This window comes from Camelus bactrianus, chromosome 17, assembly GCF_048773025.1.
Source record: "Camelus bactrianus isolate YW-2024 breed Bactrian camel chromosome 17, ASM4877302v1, whole genome shotgun sequence".
In the NCBI taxonomy this organism is placed as follows: Eukaryota; Metazoa; Chordata; class Mammalia; order Artiodactyla; family Camelidae; genus Camelus; species Camelus bactrianus.
The window spans coordinates 4,964,103-4,988,780 of NC_133555.1; the positions used below are offsets into that span (position 1 = coordinate 4,964,103).

At 46.7% G+C, this 24,678-nt stretch overlaps 1 protein-coding gene across 15 annotated transcripts in view; it reads right to left on the reverse strand.

The window, feature by feature from the left end:
- The window catches only part of ATG7 (autophagy related 7), a 308,165-nt gene that overhangs the window by 64,613 nt on the left and 218,874 nt on the right, over nucleotides 1-24,678 (reverse strand). For 13 of the 15 annotated variants that reach the window (XM_074344327.1, XM_074344321.1, XM_074344324.1 and 10 more), the window contains one exon: nucleotides 10,319-10,378. The exons of the other annotated variants lie outside the window; for them this stretch is intronic. In XM_074344327.1, coding sequence (XP_074200428.1) covers nucleotides 10,334-10,378 — 45 coding nt within the window. In that variant the 3' untranslated portion in view covers nucleotides 10,319-10,333. Of the gene's footprint in view, nucleotides 1-10,318; nucleotides 10,379-24,678 lie in introns of those variants that run through there. 15 annotated transcript variants of the gene reach the window in all.

A 24,678-nucleotide genomic window follows, 5' to 3' on the forward strand; every position in this document is an offset into this window, starting at 1 on the left:
GGGAACACGGATGCAGCCTGCGAAGCCCAAGGAGTAAACATTATGTCAATAACATGTTCCTTAAATCCTTTGTAGAGTCCATCCTGATTGGCGGCAAAGGCAGTTAGTAGAAAACCCATTGCATTAAAGCAGATAACATCTGCGAATCCTCTGATTTCCTGTTTGGCTCCAATGTCAATATAATAATAGCTTCTTGAAGATAATTTTACTGTAGGATAAACAGACTAAGCTCCACTTTTAAATACAAGGATTTGAGTGTGGCAGTACATGCCAAAAACGGGGGCTTCTGTGCACCTCCTGTAAAACCACCCTCCATCACCTTCCTCACTAAGAACACTTCAAGGTGGTCAACGTCAACATGTTGAAAGGGGAGTGCAACGTTTGTCGTCCTCTTCGAATGCATTTCCCATCCCCAAGAAAACACAAAACATAAACAGGAGAAAGAAAAACCCTACTCTGACAGAAAACGGAGAGCAGGAATCTGCACAGTGAGAACTCAATGGATACTGGATGATTCTAAGAACCACACTCGTGTTTAGCTTAGGAAACACTGTACCATGAGGTCTGGGCACCAGAAAAATAGGACTGAGGTCCCCGGTGTCTGTTTCTCTTGTCTTCCAGATTCTGGGATTAAGCATGACTGACCAGAAAAGGTGAGGGTGTCACCCTCCCTCCCCATGCTTTGGTTAGGTGGGGGGGTCCGGGGGGGGTCAGAATATGTGTGGCAGGAAAAGCATTTCTCAAATGAACAGTACTTTGATCCTTTTTGGTCATGATAGGCAATAATTAATTTTGAATTCTTAAATGACGTCAAGTAGGAAGGAGAGTGGGACTTAGGGGCAGCTACACATGGAAGAAAGGTAAGAACCCAACCAAGGTGGTTAGTCAGAAAGTAGCCATCTCTGGGGGAGTCACTGTAGGGGGTTTGAGGGAGGCTCTGGAGGACCTAGACATGTTTTGAATCACAACCTGGGTGGTATTTACACAGGTGTATGGATAATAAAAATTCCTTGAGATGCACTCTTAATGTTTATACACAATTAAGATTTAATTGTATCTAAACTATATAATCCTTAATAAAAAGATTAAAAATAATCAAAAGGTTGAGAAGCCCTGGCTTCATGGCCCTGAGAGCCCCGCCCCTCCCACACCCCTGTAACTTACGGAAGGGTGTGCAGCTGATGATCACTCAGGTGTTTACGAGACGCAAAAGGATGTTATTAACTTGGGAGGCTGATCAAATGTAGCACCAATCAAAGTAATTTTCTAACCAACTGAAACCAGTGCTTGGTGAGGCTGGATGCAAGGCCAGACTGTCCCCTGGAGGGGCAGCATGGATCCACAGAAGGGAGGGGACGGTCGTCACACACAGATTTGCAGACCTCAGGGAAGGAGGCCAGGCTGCCTGCTGCCAAGACGCAGGTCTGAGGTGACGGCACCTTTCTTTGCTGTGGGCTTTAGATGGAGGGACAAAGAAGTCAAATCAAAGGAAGCCAAGGGGAAGAGCTTCTAACCCAAGGGTAGGGTGGTGGGTCTGAGAAGCCAACAGTGAGGCCTCAGGTCCTGAGAGAGGCCCCAACACCGTCAGACACTGAGCACTGCTGTGTTTCCACAGCTGCTGCTGGCGCCGGGCCGGGGCTCTGGGCGGGCCACTTCCCTTCTCACACATCAGTATGCTTATCATGAACTTCCCAGCCCAGTTCAGAGGTGGGCAGGGTCTACAGAGTGATTGGAGAGGGGACCTGGGTACCAGGAGAGGGAGGGAAGGTTCCAGGCGGCGGCTCACCGCTCCCACACACATGGGATGAAGGGTTCTCTGGAGCCTGTCCCAGACGTCCATTGTGTTTCGGTCCTTCGACTGTCATGAACGCCTCCTAAATGCATGCCTGGGCCTGACAAGCCTGCGGGACGGGCACCTTCACTCCTGTTTTACGGATACAGACTCGGTGGCCCACAAGGATGAGATAGACTGACCCCATCACAGCACTGGCTGAAGGCAGAGGCAGGAACAGGCGCCTGCAGGCCAGGGTTTCCTCCACTCCAGCAGGTCCCCAGACAGGATCTGCACCTCTGTTCTCCAAGCTCCACGAAGCTCCGGGCACTCCGGGGCACTGTGGGATGCGCTAGTCTGAGGCCTCCTACAGTTCACTAGTTGAGACTCTGTTTTTACTTCTGTTGTTCAGGATAACTATTTGTTAGCTAAGACCTTATAAAGTATTCTGATAATAGGAGAAACCAGTGAAATAATGACCTCAGTCCTTCTTTGTGAAATACAAGAAATGCGGGATTCCGGGTTTTTGAGGTGAGTCACACACACAATTTCTATTCTGATACAGGATACACGAGAAACTTACAACATATAGCAAGTAAATGGTTAATCTTGACTAAAAGAAAAGTGCAAGAATTTTTATTTTTTAAAATAATGGTTGGTAAAATACATATAACAAAATCTACCAATTTAGCTGTTTTTAAGTGTACAGTTCAGTGGCGTTAAGTACTCTGACCTGGCTGTGGAACCGTCACCACCACCCACCTCCAGAGCCTTTTCATCAGCCCAGAATGAAGCTCTGTCCCCTTTAAACACGAACTCCCGTTTTCTGTTCTCAAGTAGCAGCTTCCACAGTTCTCTGCCCAGAGCACACGCTCAGGAAACACTTGTTGAAGAAAAGTGAGATTTATAGGCATACAAGAAGACCAACTATTATATTATATAAATAGAAGAGATTAAAGGGAAGATCTATTTCCATAACTGAAGACTAGCAGCATTGTAGCCAAGAAGAATTAAGAGTAATTTATGACTTGTGTACACTTCTGGCATCAGCTCCCATCATCTCTTGCAACCAAGACCTCTTGCTCTCTCTAGATGCATTAGCAGGTGACGGTGACGTCAATGGTGGGAATGGGAGGGAAGGGACACGGGGCCAGATGTTGCACTGTCACCTAGTGGACAAGGACACAGTGCTCTCCTAGGCAAGCCTCCTTGGCCAGAGCTGTGTGACTTGGCAGTGACCCTGTGATGGAAATTCACCAAGGACTGGATTTCAAGTCCTGGTGAGCAAAGCTTTCCGAGGTCTTCTGTGCACAGCCGCAGACGAGGCTTCCCCAGCACCCTCTGGGTGAAGCTGGGAAGCAGAGAGTCCCGGGTTACAGGGCACCGCAGCAGCATGGAAAGCCTGAACAAACGGCCCCTTCGCGTTGGCATTTCCTAACCTGAGCGGAGAGGGCTGGACGTAGGCACTGTGGTGGAGGGAGGTTAGCTGGGTTTTCAGAAAGTGACCAAGGGACCAGGTGCACACGCACACAGCAAAGGCCACTGTGCCACGGGTTGTCCTCCCTTCACTTCCTCTGGCTGAAGAGTAATTAAAGAAACCAATTTTGCTGGAGAATAAAATGGTTCATGAGGATCTACTGTCTGTGGCTCGTGACTCATCTGACAATTGTTCAATCACTTTTCCTTTCCTTCCTGGAGAACATGCCTTACCCGGTGCTTCAGACTCAAGCCGCTAGGCTGGGAAGGCGATTCTGAGCTGGCGGACTTGGACTGGTTAAGAGATGCTCTGTTCCAAGAGAGAGGACCGATAAATATCTGGGCTCTGGAAGTAACTTTATGGTGTTTGGATTTTGTGCTGGCATCAGCCTCTGGGTTTTAAGCACTTTGCTGTCATATGGTGTGCAGCCTTTCCAAGAAAAACTCTATAAAGTGAAAATACTTTACTGCCACGGCCTTTGACTTCTTGAGAGTCACACAAATACTGTAATCTCTCGCAACATTTAATTTAATTTAAACTCAGTTCACCTAAAGAAAAAAATTAGTTTTGAATCTGCTCATTTCACTTCTCAAAAAGCCCCAGTCTTCTCTGCGGTGTCACTGTTTTGTTTGCCGTGTGCCAAACTGTTATTTCACATATGTGAAAAGAAAATTGGCATCAAGTCCACATGAACTAACTGCTGGCAGAGGCAATGCTGGAGCTTGCCATTGAGAAGATGAGATTCCCAAGAAACTCCTCGAGCAGCGTCCAATATCCACAAACGAACAAAGGGTGCGTGTAAATACACACACACACACTCGTTCGACTTGAAGGAGCCGATTCCCTGCCTCTGAGTTCAGGTGGCATTCTATTAGTAGTTTGAGTTACCCTGGGCTTAAATACCTCAATTGTACAAATAAATACGTAACAAAAACGTAAATGCGCATTGATTAATAAGATACATAGGAAACTGAGAATTGCTTTATTTTTATTCATGTTTGAGCTTGTACATTTCAATTACCTTCCTTATTTGCTTAATAAATAGGATGAGTCATACTTTCCCCATAAGTAAAGCTGATTAGATCAAGTTCAGTGGGGGGGGGGGGGGAGAGGTAGGAGGGACACTTTTAAATTTTCAGTTAATGTTTTCCTTTACTCCAAAGGCTTTTTACTATTTAAGTCGGCTATTTTGCAGACTGTTTTCCCTTTGCATTTACAGATTCAAATATGGAAGTAAACTATGAGAGAAATGGAAAACTTTATTATCCAGAACTGTGGTAAGTGGCTTAACACTCTATGGCAGCTGAAACTGTGCTCCCTGGACCCTGGACCCTGGACCCCTCATGATAATGCAGCCGTGGTGGCCGTGCCCCCAGAGCAGGCAACTTTTATTTGTGCCTGCCCCATCCCTTGAGGGCCCCGCCCTCAGATCACACAAGTAAGGGGGCTTTGGAGCTCAAGAATGGCAAGTCAGGTTAGGCAATCATCTGAAATTCAGAAGGACACTTTTACAACTCAATCTGACAAAGGTGGGATATTTCTCAAAGGAAGATGGAGACCCCACTTTGGGAAAACATGCAGAAAATGTTTTTAAGTTTGGATACTTCAGATTTTCATATTCATTTTCTAAAATAATTGTTGTGATTTTCTTAGTCAGTGGGCCACCACCTATGGGGATATATTAAATGTCTCTGACAGGACTGTTAAGCACAGGACTTCGTCTTCCCTACCTTACATCCAGGGTAACCCGTGATCCAGGCTTGGCCAATCATATGGACAGTAGTTAGTCCAGGGTCGGGTGCATGACCCGAGGAGGACCAATCAGAGTCTTCCCCTGAGACTGATTTACAAAAGATGGAAGACACATGTCGCTTTCTACTGGAGTTGCTCACCTAGGAAGACGGGAATCTGGTGCTACTCATGGCCGTGGTTCCTGCCACAGGGAGAAGCCCGGAAGCCCACCCTCAGAATGAGGACAAGCACAGGCAGGCTCCGCTGAGAGACGGACAGAGAGATTCGGAGGGACTGAACCCCAGTTCTTAACCCTGAGCCCTGGCTCCTGCAGCTCTTCCTTTAATCCTATAAGCAGTTCCAATAACATTCCAGCTATATAAGCCAAGAAACCTCCTCTGTGCTAAGGCTGGTGAGAATTAGGTCTTTGACACTTACAACTAAAAGAGTTCTGAACAGTGCAAGGACCCATCTTAACTTGGCAATCACACTGCCACTACCTTCTTCAGTGAGTCATGGCTTCCCAGTTGCGTGTTAATGAAAGCTACTTATCTTTTATATCAGCTTCTTGTTAGTGGCATGCCATGTCAGTTTATACGTCAAGAAAGAAATGCTGACACTTACAAATTAGAGTGGGGGGAAAAACGCTTGTGTAAAAAAAAAAGCAGAATTATATAAATATACTTTTACCCATTCATTTCTCAGTATGTGGGGAAACATTCATTACTGAATGTGTTTACTGATTCAGAAGTTTGTAACACAAAAATTCTCATCCACATCTTATTTTCTCACCATTGTTCATCTACCTTATGGAAAAAAAGAGGCCGGGAACCAGACTGGGGAAGAATAAAAGAAAAGTTTCCATTCAAAGGAGTGCGTGATGCTTCCTGCCCATATGTTTAGCTTCTGCTCCTTCCCCTAATCCAGAGCTGAACATCTCAAAGATGCTGGCAGGTACAAACACGCTCCCTTTTAATTACACCACCCAATTGCTGCAATAACTGATTGCCAGTTAAATAATTATAATCAAGTGCCCATTGTGCATAACAATCATTTAATGACTGCCATCCAAAAACACTATAATGAAGAGAGCTTTAATGAAGAAAACTGGGCAGCAGCCAGGGTTTTATGGTGGTTTGCTTAAAGGGGAAGAGAGCCATAATCTGTCTTTAAGATTAAAAGAAGCCTTTAATCCACATGCTCAACTTTAAACAAGGGAGTGGAGTCATGTTTTGATCAAAAGGTACTGCACGCATAAAAGAAAGTAACGTAAATGTTCTCTCAGGAAAAAAAATGAAAAACTCCAGTAAGTGATATTAAGTAAGTGTTTGTAACCATTTGCTTTGGGAAAAAAAAAACTGAAAAAGAAAAACATCTGATTTTCATTTTGGACAAGAATACTTAGCTAAAATAAAATAAAAGGAAATAGTATTTTATTGGATTTGTAGACTGTCATTGAAAATAGGGGAGTTGCCATTCAATCACCTTGTACCGGTCATCACTCTCCTACAGATGCTTTATTTTTCACCCTCACTTTCCTAGGCCAGGCCTGTATCTTTGGGAGGTGTAATTATATCCTCACACAAAGTCCTAGTTGAAATGGTTCTGATGATCTCAGTTCTAGCAAACAGTAGTTCTCATCTGAGGGGAAAAAACAAAACAAAACAAAAATCTCACCACATAAAACTCAGATCAGCTGGCAGCTGCCGCCACTGCTGATGCATGGAGGGAGGATCTGGCTAACAGGCGAAGGCTGCGATTCCGGGAACTGCGGCCACGTTCTACGAACTGACATGTAGCCCGGCCAGCGATAAACACCAGAGCCTCCAGGTTCTGCTCGGGTGAAAGCTGGGAGAAGACTAAAAGCAACAAACGAAGTCCTCTCAAGGAAGAGTCAGAGCGAAAAGCAAAACCAAACCGAAACAGCTCCTCTGGCTATAAATAGATCCAGACCAGATCTGGGCTCCAACAGCTTTCCTAATACCGCAGGGTAGAGGTGAGGACCTGACCCCAGTCAGGTGCCGACAGAACACCCCAGAGCAATGTCTTGGGGCTGTGGAAAGACCCCGAGCATCTAAGGGAAACAAACCACAGCCGGGATCATTTTTGTCCCACGGTGAACATTCAGGACAGAAGAAACTGCCCTGAAGCTCTTGGGGTGCCCTGGCATGTCTGGGTTCCAGGGTGTGTGTGACAGAGACAGGTGAACCCCTAGTTAGGACAAAGCACCTGCCAGCCGGCCTGCCTGGGGTAGAGGACACAGGTCAGAACAGATTTCCCGAGACCACGTCAGCTTAAAATTGACCCAGGTTCAAGGTATAGCATTTCAGTTATGACACCAGGGCTTTTTCTGACATTCTGAGGTAAGAGTATTAACATATTCTCCTTCAAGAAGTCCCTGATTTGGGGGGAGGGTGGAGCTTAGGGGGAGAGCACGTGCTTAGCATGCACAAGGTCCTGGGTTCAATCCTCAGAACCACCATTAAATAAACAAACAAACCTAATAACCTCCCTGCCTCAATATAAGTAAATCTTTAAAAAAAAAAAAAAAGTTTTTAAAAAAAAAAAAAAAATAAAGAAATCCCTGATTTTTAGTTTGTGTTAGAGGTGTATCTAGCCGCCTGCAGGCAGACCTGGGTAACTGGTAACAGGTCAGAGCGGGAGCGTCCACCCCGGTGGGGGACACGGCGCAGGCGGCCCTCTGATGTGCGCTTCTCACCCGTCACCAGGACCAGCTCTTCTCCCCACACTCACAGTCGCTGCCAAACTCCAGCGGCCTCCCACGTGCTTCCCAAGTGCCCCGGGCCCCTTCCAGGAGTTTGGTGCCCGGCAATCACGCTGCTCCTGCCCCCTTCCCTGATGAGTGGTTGGTATCTAGTCTCCCTCCACCTCACTTCCTCCTCTGCAAAAGGTGACTTCGGTAACAAAGCCAGCTTAGAAGGGTTTGTGTGTGCGGTGAGGAGGTGGTGGAGCTGCACAGAGAGCCACGTGACTGGCACCGGTCAGTGCTCAATGAACGAGAGCGATTATTGGCACATCATTGTCAGTAGGAGAAAATCCAAATTCAGATTCCTTGGCCAGGTATATGATAATGTCCATGTCGTAACATCACCTCCCTTAGTTGCTCAGCCGCTCACACCCAAACACTGTTTCCACGCGTCCACACCCCATCCGTTCCCCACAGAGCAGCCACTTAACAAAAACGTCCCCACTCTGTCGCCTCTTGCTCCTGCTTAAGGCAAACGCGAGCTCTTTCTCGGGTCGCCCGCTCCCAGCCGTCTCCAGCTTCACCTCCTCCCACCTCCCTGACCTCGCCCTGCCCGCCACCCTGCCCACGTCTCCCTCATTTCTTCAACAGAACTAGCTAGTTCCCAACTGAGGACTTTGCCCGGGGTGCGCCCTCGGCCTGCAGGCTCCCCCCAGCCGACTCCGCACTCCGCCCAGAAGCCCCCCTCTCACCAGCACCCTCACTGACCTGAGTCTGAACTGTCTTCCTCCCGACCTCCCTGTCCACCCCGAGTAGTTCTAACCCAGCACCCTGTCTGGTTTTCATCTTTGTGCTCACCACTAGCTGAAAGGTTCTTTTTTCAGAGCTAAGATGTGCACTCCAGGACAACGTGGAGCCTTGTCCGTTTTGACTACTCTATTTCCCCCGCACTCAGGAGGGGCCCAGCATTGAGCAGAGGCTGAGTGAACACGCTGTCTCTGCCCAGAGCCCTGCACACAGGCTGCCACTCCCCAGGCACGCAGTGAGCTGCAGCTGAACTGAACTGCACAGATCCAACCAAGTAGCAGATACCCAGGGCGCAGATCAAAATTTATCCCTGGCCACTATTTGGGCAGATCAGACGTATAATGAAGGACTCATCACTGTGACCTGTGCTTATCAGGGAGTTCACAGGATCCAAAAGGCAGTGGATGTGAGGGTGAATTATGTAAAGATATTTAGGGTTCACCAGCATTTCTGGGTTTGAGAGAAGTGTGAGAAGACAAAAATGTCTAAATTCACAGCACACAGTAAACAAAACAGCAAATTGACATACTGTGAAACTGGGGCCAAGGTTACATTCAAAATAAAGTCTGGATTTAATATTTCTATATAGGCCCAGGCAGGTTTAGATAGCAGGACAGTGGGAATTGGATGCAGAATTCACCACTTTCGGAACCTGAATAGCACCGTAAACTATACAGTGTCACACAGCACTCAGAAATTATCCTATCTTAAATTCACTCTCATTGTTTCAAATGTGTTAGTTTTATCCCTTCAACTTCAGGTTAGAAATCAGATCTAATATTTTCCCAGTATGTTAACACAACTAGCCTAATTCTTAGAGAATTAACTTCAAAGGTGAGCAGACTCAGAACTGAATCCCAGGTCCCCTACCAGTTCTAAGATGTTTGGCAAATTATTTATCCTCTCTTAACCTTCATTTCCACATCTGTTAAGCAGTCATACTGATACCCAACCCAGGAAGGGTTGCTATGAGAAATAAACGGGATGATTTTGCACACAAGACCTACTGATGCACTTCACAGAAAAGGAGAACTCAAAAAATTACAACTTCCGTCCTGGCTGGGTGGTAGCAGCTCAAAAAAACACTCACTAGCTGGTAACCAAACTGGGTGGAAGGCGTGCTGGGAAATAAGGACGCGAGGAATAGCAGGAAGAAGCTGGGTTACCAACTGGAAGAAACAAAACAAGGCCCAAAGTGCAATGGTGTTTTGTTATTACTCTCTATGTGAGAAGGGCCTGCAAATTTTCATATTTTATGGCTGGATCACAGTGACAAGTGGCAGCCAGAGCTGAATATCAGAAAGTCACTGAATGTAAGAAATCACTGGTTAACCACAAAGAGAAAGTGAAGGCAAAGCATGTTCCTGAGGACAGTATTGACTTTAAGTCTATATGGCATCAAAACTCATAGCAGGATTCCAATTTAAAAACCACTGGGAATTATCAAGAAACGCAAGTCAAATCACAAAAGCTGCTGTGTTCACATCGCTGCCTCGGGCATTCCAGGGCCCCGACACAAACGCGGGTGCTGCTGGACCACTCACAGGGGCCAAGGTGAAAAGGCAGAGGAAGCAGTAACCGGCTATTCTGAACAATCCTAGGGGACGGATATTTACAGAAAAAGACGACGACGAGCCACCTGCTTGGGATCCGTCGCACCACTTAGCTCTTGGAAATAAGAGAAATACTAGCAACAAACTAGAAAGGGAAGGCAAACACAGTGGACAGCTCTCACTCCGTGAGCTCAGCCTGCGGTATTATCAGCCTTATGAGAATCATACCAGTTTTCACATTTTTTATCAGTTTCTCCCTGAGTCTCAGGTCGTGTAACTTAGGTGGGTTATTTACCCCCATTTACCACTGGCGATGGGAACATGTCCCAGATCTGAGCAGTGAGTTACCGCCCTACCCCCCATCACTGTGACTGGGTCATTAGTGACCAGTAAAGCAGGACATGAGTTAGCATCACTGGAATGAGGCTCCCTTCCATGGGCATCGCTAAGCCTGGGGCCACTGGTGCCAGCATGCTGTCATGAGGAGGGAGGGGGCCTGAGGATGAAGCCCTGCAGAGACAAGCCAGGCAAGGGACGAGGACATTTGAAAGGTCACTACTGACATCTTTGAACACCTGGATCTAACAATGCCTAAGACTAAACTAAGGCACGTTTCAGTTTCTTCAACAAATAAATCCCCATGTTTGCTTAAGTCTTTTAAAGTTTGCGTCCAACTTTCATCCAAAAGAGTCTGACTGATACAGACTTGCAGAGTTAAATCCTTAAGGAGTTATCTAAAAAGGCAGTCCATGAAGTCCTTTTCTGATTTCTTAAAAAAAAAAAAAAAAAGGGAAGAGCAGAAATGTGGGGCCCTGGGGAAGCTCCCACACTTCCTGCACCAGCAACCCCACTGGACCAGCATAAACTGAACATGAATGAGCCAAGCGCACCGTGAGGTTACCGTGGACAGAAGAAGACCTATTAATTACGTCCTTGGTCCTTCTCTTCAACTCCTTGTCAAAGAGTCAAACGTTCATTAACTCTTTCTAAAATATTCTTAGTAAGGGCCGAGTGTGTGCCAGGGATTCTGCTAGTCTAGGTACTGAGGCTACAGAGGATGATGAGACATAGTTCTTCTCCTCAAGAAGTTAACAAACAATTATGACTCGGCGTGACAGTGTGCTGATCTGCGAGACGGGCTGGGGCCAGGCTGGGAGATGGTCTGTGACTGCCCTGCTGAGGGGCCCATCTGATCCTGAAGCCACACTGGGCCTCTGGAAGTCTCTGAGTCACTGTGTGTGCCACCAAAGGCCTGGGGAGGGGAGGGGACAGAGACTGAAGGCAGGACTTACTCTGTTCATCAGTGGGAAATGGTTGTGCAGACTTTGATGGTGGAAAGCCAGACCAGAGAAGGACACAAGAACCTACAATTCAAACTCAAAAAGCCCTGAAAACCAATCCTGCGCAGATGACTTGACAGAATTCTGGTTAAGGAGATTATCTGCATCTTAAAGGACAAAGACCGAGGAAGAGTAATACGAGGGGAGGGTAGTAAGTGCCCATGCTTCCTCGGACGCTGGGTCTCAGCTCCTCATCCCAAGTCCCGCCCCAGTTTAAACCCCACCCAACCCACCAGCTCGGCTTCAGGAAGACCTCTATCTGCTGGTAGCTCCTTGAGGCTCCTTTGCTACGGATGGGGCCCTACACTTGTATTTTAGACCTGATCCGTCACTACGTTTCTCTGAACCTCAGCTTCCTCATCTTTAAAATGGGAATACTGTCATTCACCTCAGGATATGGACTGAATAAGGCTAATTTCATACCCAGTGTGGCACAAACGCTCAATACGCAGAAGCCTCCACACTCCTGCTGAAGATGAAGCGAGTGCCCCACGCACCACTAAGGCACAGAGACACACTCGCACCAGGCAGCGGCTCTTCCCCTGCAGAGACCGCCACGTCTTACAGCTCATAGAATTTCGGTGCAACAAGACAGAAGCACTTTACTTGGTAGTTAAAGCACGTGACTCACACAAGTTCACTATCTCTGAAGGTCTGTAAGAAATCCAGTCAGGCTGCTGGCAGAGGCATAGAGCTCTCATCCTACACTTCCTCGGGGCCAAGGTCCGGTGTATCGTGGTTCCTCCCCTAAAAGCATGGCAACGGTGCTTCGTGACTGGAGGAGGAAACTCCAGACTAACAGCCAGGCTTGTTGGTGATGTGGCTTTATTTTATCCTTAAAGCCAAATCTACAGAGATACCTCATTTACAGAGTTTCCTAGTACCCTCTTCAACCAAGCCCTCTGCTGACAAGTCGGGACTTGGCTTCCGATGGGCCTGGCTTAAATGTCTGTGCAAACAGCAAGCTCAGTGAGACAGGACTGAGCCACAGGGCAGCCCAACAAGACTGGGCAGCTGTGCACCGCTGCAGCGTCTCTATCCTCAACCCACCCACACAGAGCTGATTGCCGGGGGCAAAGCGGCAGAGTTTGCAAACACTATAAAATATATTAGGTCCACTTAGGGCAGTGCTTCCAAATCTATTTTAGACTAAAGACATCACTTGAGAACTTAATGACCCAAATCTTTCCCCCATAAAACACACACATGCAACCTTTTGTATACAACCCCTGGGTGTTCAGAAACCATCCCCACCCCGTCCCCTAAGCCCATGTTGGTCCCACTGGGATTTAGAGGAACCAGTTCACAAGGCTTGACAGAATGAGATAGTAGTCAAGAGCTCCTCTTCTCAGGGCTCAATGCTCTCCATGACATAGTTCATTGCCATGAATTCTGCACGTGGAGAGCACTAATGCACGATGGGAAACTCAAGCCTGAACATCTATCTGTCTGCAGTGCCTAACTCAGAGCAGCTGTGGAAAATCTTGGAATCTTAGTGGTGTCCAAGGTGCTGAGTAAATAAAAGTCAAAGAGGATGCTCTGAGGGCCTGGCGGGGAGAAGGGGGCAAGTGTGGTCCAGGCTCTGGAGAAAGATGCCAGGTTCCCCCAGGAAGCAGCGGGGAAGCCTGTTTCCCTTCCCGCTCCACTCGGCCCTTCCACTCTCACTCCTCACTGCTGCAGAGGCTACAGGTTCCTTGGGTGATCTGTACCAAATCCAAATGGTTAAAAATAATTTGCTAAATACCTTCCTAGATAAATTGAAATCCAAGACCTTTCTGAGCCCTGTCCAACCATCCCTCAAAGTGAGAGCCGGGCGGAAAGTCATGCTCTTTGCTAGCTGATGTCACCAGTCAACTGCGTATCAGAGGCTGAGTAAGCATCTTTAGGAAACAGAAACACAACTGTAAGAATACAGGTATTTCCAAACAGAAAACAACTCTGCCTGGCTTCTAACTCAGCTACTGTATACAAATTTAGCCATGACACTGGGAGGGAATTTTTAAAAATAGAAGTCAAAGGAGAAAAGAATAAATAACAATAATGTACCGGTCACTATCTTCAGCAAGATGTATAACATGGTAAACAGGACATTATAAAATCTTTGCCTTTATGGGGATTATATCTTAGTGGCAACTGCAGCGGGAGACAGAAGATAAACACAAATAATTTCAGATAGTTATAAATGCCGTACAGAAAATAAAACAGGGTACCGGGATAAAGAATGCTTGAGGTACTATCTTTATACCCATTTTACAGATGAGGGAGCTGAGGATAACAGAAGTTAGGTGAATTGTTCAAGGTTTAACAGCTAGTAAGAAGTGAAGTTAGACTCAGGTCGGTCTGATTCCTAAGTTGCTCCTAACTACTGCCCTATCTCTTCAGCATCCAGAGAAGCCAAAGAATGTGGAGAACAGATAAGGTGAAAGACATCTTTATTTTTTAAAAGTCCCTCCCATAAAGAAGAGGTGGTGGAACGGAATACTACTCAGCTGTAATAAAGAACAAAATTTTGCCATTTGCAGAACCATGGATGGACTTGAGGGCACTGTGCTTGGTGAAACAAGGCAGATATAGAAATATAAATACTGTATGATGTCACTTATATGTGGAATCTAAAAATCACAACAGACTAGTGAATAAAACACAAAAGAAGCAGACTCACAGATACAGAGAACAAACCAGTGGTTACCAGTGGGGGGCAATATGGGAAGAGTGGGAGGTACAAACCACTGGGTTTAAGACAGGCTTGAGGATCCATTGTACAACACAGGGAATATAGCCAATATCTTGTAATAACTGTAAATGGAAAGTAACCTTTAAGAATTGTATAAAAATAAAAATTAAAAAAAATTTTAATAAAAATTTTGAATACTAAGAAAAAATTTCCTCCCTAATTTAGGACATCAGCCAAATTCTGAGATCTGTAAACTCAGACGAGCGTACTACAGGTTGCCATTTTGACGCTAATGCAGCTAATGTTTGCGATTCTATACATGATATTTAACACATTTAATCCTTAAAGCCACCCTCTGAGATGGGAATTATCGTTCCTATGTTTCACAAAAGGACATTAAGGCTCAGAGACTTTAAGCAACCTGGTGAAAATCACAGAGCTTCTAAGTGTGGACGCTGCAATCCAGGCCTCATGCCGCCGCCGAGTGCACTGCTTTTTCCATTACATCATGCTGCCTTCCAGAAGGCTCCCCAAGGAGCTGCATTTTTCTGCCACTGGGAGACAGGGCAGTAACTAACTTGGCAGTGCAGACAGAAAGGAGTGACTGTTTTGCGTCTCTGCCAAGCAAGTATTCGTGCCCTTTGCAATATGACTTGCACATAACACCCAACCAAGCAGCTAAGCATTCTAGAATTTGCTGAGGAATTTTTTCACCTTCTCCATATGGGGTCCCAAATTAAGAGGGGAAAAGCACACTTATGTCTCATTCAGAATTTAAAAAGTAATAAATCCTTCAAGGCCCTGGCAAGTTTCTCTAATCCACTGTAATCATGTTTCCTTGTCTAACAAGTCTTGTGATGTCTGTAGCAGCGCCTCGCTATAGTAACGGCAGCCTGAATGCTGGAGCTCTTCTCAGGCCTGGGGGATTATTCCATTTTCCACATTAGGAATAAGCCGCAGACTTTAGGTTCTAAAACAGAGCCAGAAACGCTGACTAGAATCCAGATGCCCTAAATATAATTAGAACTAAATTTTACTGCCCTCTGTGAAAGACACAAATGAAAAGAATATAGCAACTTCTAGCATGCTGGTCCAGAAAGCAAAGCTATGAATAGAGACAACACGGGTTCTGATGCTCTGAGGGCCTCCTTAAAACCTCCTGGACACTCTCCAATTATCTCCCCTGCGTCATATTCCTGGCTTTCTAACTTTTACAAAAGCCAAACATACTAGAGAAGAGGAATGTACTACAGACTTGTTCTAATACACCGGGTTTTCTTGGAGGTCGCCTTTTACATTAAAAAAATTACTTAGGTTTTCAGAAACTGATTTGATAAATAAATGATTTATCTCTATGGCTCTCTTGTCTCGAATTGTTATGAAAGGAAATAAATTTATTAAATTCTTTAATGGAAACAACCCTCTTATATCATTTAACATGAGCCCTGTGACATTGTATCAATGTATATGTCTCATTTCAAGTTGCAATTGCCAATTATAATTATGAAGATGATGACACGTGTCCCATTTCTGAGTGCTTACTATGTGCCAGGAACTGTGCTTAGAGCTGTGAATACACTATCTTATTTAATGCTTAGAATTTCCCAACCAGGTTGTTAATATTTCCATTTTACCGTAAAGGGGTTAAGTCTCAGGAAGATTCCACCCCTTGCCCAAGGTTACACAGCTGCTAAGCAGTGTGCTAGAACTTGAACACAGGGGATTAGACTCCAGAACGGATTCTGGAATAAAAGGGAAAAGCCCCTTCTCCGCTGCAGAAGAGCCACTGCTTCCAGCTACTGTCATCAAATCTTTCTGAATTAAACTTGATTGTCATAGAAATGACTTTCTTTTTTTGCATTTTCATTTGGGGGAATATTAAATTAAATGGTATCGTTACAACACGTCCAGCTGGCATTCCCAGGTCTGGCAAGACACACAAGGGACTCTCAGAAAGCTTACACCTCAACTGGTGGGAGCAGAGATGCGCGGGTGTCCTGGAAACCAGCCTCCTGGCAGGGAGCATCCAGCCTCCTGTGGGCAGGAGATCCCGCCTTAACAAGGGGGCGCAGAGTTAATTAATCGGGAGCGTCGATGAAGGGAAAGTCAGTTAGGGTAGCTATACTGACTACGTAACGTATTTTTTAAAGCGTATTATGCCTGTTGTCTTTCAGCTTGCTCTTGCCACTTAAATTTCTTAATCACCCCTCTCCTGATGGGCTCGGTTTGTACCAGACACCTTTAGTTCTGCGGGCCCAGCACCTCCTGGCTCTGGGTAATGGCAGATACATTTTAATGAGAACTCCGTCTTCTTCCCCTCATGCCATCCACGTTCCTTTACAGACCCTGTCTCTCTGGCCCACCTTGACCGGCCCCAAAATGAGCAAGAGACCCAAGCTGGACCCTGAGCTTTGAATCTGGGTGGTGGGCCCGTCCACGCGGGGTGGCTGAAGCCACGAGTGAGGCGGCTCCAGAGCCGCCAGCAGCCATGCCTCCCGCCTGTGGAAGGCGCCTGTCTCCAGGGAGAACCCCTGTTCCGATTCCCCCTAAACTGCAGCTTGTCCTAAGATTTGCGTGATCACCCTCCCTTTCAATGGTGTCCAGTTCTCCATTACTTCCATTTGCCTCTGATACTCAAGCTGAGTATATGTCACTTGAAACCAACAGCATCCTGAATAATTTAGAAATGGTTTCAGGAACAGAGAGTTCAAAGAGAGCAAGTCTAAATGCAGAAAAGGATGAGACGAGGTGGGAGGCAAGGCCGTAAGAAATATCCTATCCAGGAAAAACTTCCAGTTGCTGTGACAAGGTGGTAAAACAACTGGTTTAACAAGGCTGAAGGTTTTGGGGACTTAGGGAGGCATCCAATTATTGGAGACACTGTTTCTTGCAACATTAGAAAAGGGGCAGGAAAGAGATGCTTCAGTGCAAGCTGACCCATCCAGAAGCAGACAAAGGACAGCAGGCCTGCTATATAACACCTTAAAGGGAGGCCTCTTCTGCTTCTGGTCAGCGATCTGTATCCTTTTGAACTGCACAGGCTTAATTTTCTGCCGCAGACTGAAGCCAGTGGTGGTTAGGGCAATGGTGAGAGTCTGATAAAAGGGCAGAGACCTGCAGGGGGTCGGGGAGGGGAGCCAGGGCCCTCAACAAAGGCAAAGGGAAGGCCCTGAACGCAGATGCAGGCTAAGGGCGGGAGGGGCTTCCAGGGCCCCAGCAGATGTCCTTAAACTGAGTCCTGGAAGGATAAGCAGAGACTCTTAAACCGCTCTTGGAGGCATTTTCAGTTAGAAGAAGAAACCAGGAGGGCTGAGCAGGTTGAACAGCTGGGCCCCTTGGGGCATTTGGAGCTGTCCCTTGGATTCGGAGTCCACCTCTCAGCACGAGAGCACCGGATGAGATGACCTCCAAAGTGTCCTCCTGGCTGTAATGTTTTCTTTCAGGTGATTACATATAGTATAAAGCTTTATTATTTTCTTAAAACCACTGAGAAGAATTCTCCTCATTCTAAACATTAAACTGAAGTGCACATGTGGGGCAAGAGATTAAACGCTTGCCTGTGAGCCTTTGTCCCATTCACTGTGTGATCTCAGGCCGCAAATCGGATTTCCTCACCTGCCGATGGGGATTCTGGATGCCTGTCTTCACGAGGCAGTGAGAGGGCAAAAGTGAAAGAAAGCCTTTAACTTCTCTCAAGGAAGCATTCTGTGGCAATCCTAAACAGGACTCGGGCAAAGCCCTCTCTGAAATCGAAGGTTAGATGCAAAATGGCTTTATTTTGGTTTTTCAGCCCCAGTGATGCCATTTCGGACCCTCGTCACTGTTCCCTGAAGTTCTCATGTGTCTGGAGAGAACTATTTCTTAACGGACACAGAACTGGCCTTGGAGGGAATGCCCGTGCAGGCTCATCTCAGGCACTTCTGATTTTCTCTCTTGGTGTCCGCGTCCACCTGCCCAGGACTGACTCCTTGTGCCCCTGGCTTATCTCCCTGCTCACAGCTCACAGCTTACCTTGAAAAATACTGACCAATCACAATAGGTAAGTTTCATCCTCTCTACCTGAGTGTGTAACTGCACCAAGACTCTAAGAGATAGCTTACCAATGGTGGCACTGTATGTTTTCTGAATAGGACAGTTGCAAAGAAAAAAAAAAACAACCTGGGGATGTTGGTCATGCCAGGTGGCTGTCGAAACACACTTCCTCATAAGCTCCGTACACAGAGATCGAAGTACACTGGCACCTTCTCTGTGGTGCTGTCTGCCCTTACCACAGCGCTTTACAGCACTGATTATTACCTCACTGGATAGAAATTATTTGTTAAAATTTATATGTCTGTGGCTAGAATAAAATTTTTGGAGAAAAAGACATTCATTTTTCTATTGTGTATCTTGTACAAAGCAGGAATTCACTACATTTTTGCAGAATGAATCAATGAATGGTGTGAATCACCACATTCTATTCTCCTCTGGAAGGGAAACTAATCTCAGCAGCCATGCAGTGTGGAGGGAACCCCTGATCGTGAGCTCGACCACGCCTGGCAGAGACACACAGGCGTGTGTGCCCGAGGCACACGTCACTGCTCGGCCGTGACCCTCTCTCGTTATGTCCTGAGCCAGGCCCAAGACCTCTTCTCAGTTTCCCAGGCAGCCACCTCCCGAGGGAGCTGGCTGATTAGCACCCCCACGCAGAAGAAAGACATCCAAGGACAAGAAGGTGCGTGGCTGACGTAAGATGCATCCACACCCACCCCGAGGTGGGTAACAGTGCTCAGAGCCTGCACTGTCCCTTTAACATTCAAGACGCCACCTTAAAACAATGCAGAAAGAACCAGTTCACTCAGTGAGCGAACAACTGATCCCCGGGGTAGAGAGCACCGCAGACGCCTAGTTTTTAGCTGGTTCTTGTTGCTTTAAATGAGACATTCTGTCCGGAGGTGGCTGAGAGCCGGGGAGCTGAGCTGTATCACTGGTGCTAAGGTAAATCTCTGCATGGCCTCAGACATGGGAGAGGCAGGATGGAGGAGCGGTTAAGATCACAGACCTCAGAGCACTGTTCCTAACTCACAGAGCTGTTGTAAGGATGTGACATATTAACACAGATAAGGTGCTTAGAACAGTGTCTAGCACATTAGCACTATAAAAGCAAGCATCAGCTACTATTATTATGTGTGGCCTGGTTAACGTCTACCAAACAACCAGTAAAATAGCCATTTATCGATTAAATAAGGCTTGGTCTGTGTCCTCACTCTTGTTTGCAATTCAATGTTTATTAACTGACGGCCACTGCCTTGGTAAGAGGCTAAGAGACCAGGCCTGGTAGGCTGACAAATTGTGCCTGCATTTTCCCCGTTTCCCCCAAAGCCAATTACCCCAGCTGGTATCAGACAAGGAGAACCAGGTAGCTCTTTGCTTTGGCTGCCAGGAACCACGGAATTATATTTCACCATCAATTTTGGAAGCTTTCCTCACTTTAAGTTTCCTAAAATAATGATTTTTTAAAAACCCAAAACTTGGCTCTTGTCCTTTTAATCTCATTCTAAAGGTTTTCAGACAATTATTTCTATGGTGTTGAGTATTACTATCTTAAATACTTTTTTAGAATCAGGAAGAATATACATAAACATAAAAACGTATTTGTCAGATTCTTGATGCTGAATGTCAGCCAAGACGTGTCTGAGGGGATACATCAGATTTGTATGTATTACACATTTGGAACATAGGGCCAATCTCATGCAAGATTCTGCAGAGATACTAACAAAGGCTTTCACTGTGTTGACATCGTCCTGTAGTGATCATCGTTAAAAATGCCATTCCCCGCCTTACCCCAGGACCGCTGTTTCTTGCACAGAATGTGAAGATGAAATCAGAGAAGCTATCAGCTGGGCCGAAGACAGAGAAATTGCGTTGTTGAAACTAGCTCTATTTTTCATCCTCTATCCTGACTCACAGAATCAAAGCGCTGACTTCACTTCTTTAACTTTATAGAGGACCCTTGGGAGAGGAGAAGTGACTATCTTCAGGTCACACAGCGTGTTAATGGTTGAGCTTAAGTAAAACCCAAATCTGGCTTCCAGGCCTGTGTTTGTTCTAAGATGCCAAGATTCCTCTCTAGACCACTGAAACAGACAATGAGGAAATTTATTTTGAGTAGCCAATTTAAGTTGAAATTCTTTAAGTATATTATTCTGTTGTAACAAAATGGAAAGCTTTTCCTGAAAACATCAAGGCAACAGCTCCATAAAGATCACAGTTCTCTGGGAAATATTTCTGTTGCAAAAATTCATTTACCGTTAAGGCATTTAATGTGTGTCATTCACTTAGAACCACAGGACAATTCTAAACCTAGGAAATCACCCACTCCTCCATGGGACATGGGACTTAGGGGCTAATCACTACATACAGGCAATGTGCTCGGTTCCGAACACGCTGTTAAGATGCTGCCCTTGTTGTCAGGGGGTCAAGGTCTAGGGCAGATATTCACCACGTGGGCCACCTCGTTATCTCAGGTGTTCATGACAGACACCATGTGACCACCTTTCTTGCTGAGCCTGAAACTGGCCTCAAAGACCCTTCCCATCACAACCGTCCCAGTGGCCAAGAGCAACTGACACGAGAGGCAGGAACTGAAATCTCCGTCATCCTTGGCTAGCATAGCTACCACGTGCCTATTAAGTGCTACACAATTTGAAGTTCTTATTGTCATTACTAGAACCCTAATTTCCCCTCTACTCAGAAAAGAAGAATGCACATTCTTTCATTCGTTTAGTATTGATTAAACCTGGTGAAGAACAATTCTTCTAGATACTGAGCGAACCCTTGATAACAGCTCGTGAAAGACAGTTACACCCCAATACAAGACCCTAGTTCTCTTATGCCTGAAATTTCCATTTCATGCTGGGAAGCGCAGGCCTTATCTTACGGTCGTCCTCGCCCACCGCTGCCACCTGCTGCTAGAGACTCAGAGTCCTGCCCTGCTCACCTCAGAGCAGCTGCCTGTTACACCCAGTGGTTCCCCCACTGAGTAAGGAGCCGGTTACTGACAATGCCGCTGAGTGGGGCTCTTCCTGCTGGCCGGAGTTCAGGGGAAAATGCTTCTGATCTCACCTCAGGATGGACCCAAAGACCACTGCGGGGCCTCCACTTCATAAACCAGACATCATTCCTCTCCTTTGTTTAAGCTGTTTTCTCAGGGTTCGATCAAGGAGGGGAAGACGTCTTTTCCTCTTAACGGCTTTTACTGTGTCTTTAAACAGTTTAATTGTTGGTGACAAATGAGCAAAGCCCCTGGGAAGCCCCGCTCTGTAGAGGTACATTAATACCCCACAGCTGACCCCTCTCCACAGCATGGAACACTGCAAACTGTCTTCTGGAAGCACACGTGCTGGAAGTGACCTTCCTCTGTGCCCCGAGGGACATCTTCCTCGGAACAGCCCAACCTAGAGGATGCACACAAACCACCTGCCGTGTGGAGATCGGTTCACCTACGATACCGGGGACTCAGAGAGGCCAAATACTTTTAGAAAACAGAACAGATGTAGCACAAACAGAAAAAGGTGACCAATCAGGGTTAAACAAGGAAGCGAACTTCACAAGTCTCTACTTCCTTGCGTTACATTTTCAAGTCCAAGCAGTGATTGCATTTCCTGTTAGGCAGACATGGTGGTGGGTACTGGGTGGAGAAGGGAAAACAGGCTTTTTTTCTGCCCCTTAGGGTTTAGACCTTCTAAGGAAGGCAAGACGTAGTAGTGATAAACTAAATCTCACGTGATTTAAACATCAGAATATTTGATGTTGCCAAAAGAATGATACAAAACACAGGGTCATCCCGTGACCCAGCAGTTCCACTCCTAAGTATATCCCCAAAGAACTGAAAATGTATATTCACACAGCAACTTGAACAGGAATGTCCACAGCAGTGTTGTTCATAAAAGCCAAAAAGGAGAAACACCCAAATGCCCACCAACTAATGAATGAATCCACCAACGCCTTAAAAAGGAATGAAGTACTGCTCCATGCTGCAGCACGGATGGACCTCAAAAATACTCTGCTAAGTAGGAGACAGTCACAAAAGACCACATGTTGTAGGCTTCTTTTCACACGGGGTGTCCAGAACAGGCAAATCTACAGAGATGGAAAGTGGATCAGGCCCTGCCTAGGGCCTGGGGAGACACGCGGAGCTTGGGGAAGCGAGGGCTGACCGCCAGATGTGACACTTCCTTTCTGAGGTGATGAAAATGTTCTAACCAGATCTCAGTTGTGGTTGCTACCCTGTGAATATATTAAAAAAAACACTGACTTGTATGTTTAAAACGGGTGAATTGTGGGATATGGTAATTCTATCTCAATAAGAGTGCTATAAAAATCCCAAGGGCACCGGCAGTGCTGTCCAGGCTTCAAGGAAGGATGAAGAATTTCTGGCTTGGGTGGTTTGAGAGGCCATCATAAGGACAGGGACAGGAGTCAAGTTCTGAGGAGAAGTCAGGAGCTGGAGACGCTCCTTAACACGTTGGTTAAGGCGAGAGCCCTCGGGGGGAACTGAGGAGATGAGGCTGACATCCAGTGTGGCCAGCTTGGGCTCAGTCTGCGAGGCTGAAGTCGGCCCTGGTGAGGGCACAATCCCTCCCATCCACGCCTCTTGGGCGGCTTCTCAGGGCTGTGAAAAGGACGGCTCTGGAGCAGGGACCTGTGGGGGGGCTTTCATACGTCTGCAGAGTGAGTACACCTCGGTCAGAACGTGCTTCAGACACCCTGCTCTGAAGGAGGGGACAGCAAAGAGCCTGAAATGGGACCCAAGAGAGCAGACGGGAGCACGGGGTGTCCAGGAGCCCCTCTCCTAGAAACTGGTCACGGCTCTCCCTCACTCAGAACTGCCGTCATTTTGCAAGAGAAGGAATAAGGTCCGTGAGAAATTTTAGGATTTGACCACTCAAGGGAAGGTCCCCTTAAAGTCAATGACTTGTTTCCTGAAAAGTCTCCAAAAATCAACCAGGCATTCCATCCCACCTCTCCTCTGTTTCCAGGCCCAATAAGCACTAGTTCCTCTTGCGAGAAAGAACACTTAATGCGAACCTCACTTTGTGTGATGCGAGGCTCTGCGTAGTCACTTCTCTCATTAAACCACTTCGTCAGAATTTATACGTAAATAATTAGACATGAGAAAACCAAAGCTGGCCTTTTTTATACATCAGTCTTCTCAGTTAAGTCAGACTACGGTTCTGTGTGTTCTGCTTTCTATGCAAGAGACCACTGCACGGATACAGCTTCTTGGGGGCAGGGTCGGGGTCACACGTATGTTTAGTCTCTAAGGTGACACCGTCCTGCAGAACCTTCTGCCAGGATGGAAATTTTCTATACCTGTATGGCCCCATATGGTGGCCAGGAGCCAGCCATGGCTAATGAACACTTGAAAAGTAGGCGGTGTGACTGGGGAACTGAAGTTTTTTTTTAATTTAATTTTCACCAATTTAAATGTAAAGGAGCCACGTATGTTGGATGGCGCAGTCTTGTAGGATCCAGAACAATATGTTGTTCCTCAGAAGTGTTCAATGAACGTGTGCTCAACTGAATGAGAATTTATTTATACCAGGGACACATACTGAGCCTCCCCTGCCCACCAGGCTCTCTGCTAGATGGCGGGTACAAGCGAGACCTGCTCCTGAAGGGGTTAGAACTCCTGGTTCCCGGGGACAGGAAACTCAGCCGTGCTTCACTCAGGCCGAAAGGGAACGGGGCTCACAGGCCGAGAAAGACCAGGGTGATGGTGCCTTCAAGGCAGCTTCGTTCAGGGCCTAGAGGACAATACCGTGACCATCCTTACCTTCTCCCTCTCCCAGCTCAGCCTGACTCACTTCTCCTCCATGTGTGGTTTCCACGCACAAACTGCTCTCCCCTCACAAGGACGAGAAGGCTGGCCAAGCACAGCGCTCATTCTGGCAAAGCCAAAGTCCCAGTGGATCTCAGTGGTTATGACTGGGTCACGTGCCCTTCCCAAACCAGTCAGTGAGGCCAGGGAAACACGACGTGCGGACTGTCCTGGCCTCCGTTACGTGCTCCAACTCCCAGCAAGGGTGGCACCACCTCCACCTGAAAAGCCCGTGGGATGAGAGCGAGGTCCTGGGTGGTCTCGCAGCATCAAATCAAGGTGGTCATCAGGGAAGAGGCAGCTCTGCTAGGCAGCAAAGACAACATGTACTTGTTCTAGTCTCTACTTTAAAGAGCTCAGTGTCTCTCTAGGGAAATTTTAAATAAGAATGCTGCTTGGTCAGATCTGCTGGCCAGATAATAAAGACAAGACTAGAAGGGAAAAGCTCAATTTGGCAAGATCCAGGTTGAAAGGCTAGTAACGTTTATTTACACAGAACTTCCTCTGATGTTGTCTACTTTCTCATCGATAATTGTCATAAAACCCCGGTGGAGAAGGTTACATCTATGAAATCTAGAAACCTTCCAGGTGGAGCATTCAGCGGGCAGGACCGGCAGTCTGCAGTCTCCCTCGCCTGCCTCAAGTTCGGACTCCAGATGTCACGCCCAGCGCGCCCCGCCGCCCCGCATACCGAGGCTGTGCTCAGACCTCAGAAGCCCTGACATGTGCGGATGCAGGCAGAGCCGACCCAGGGAA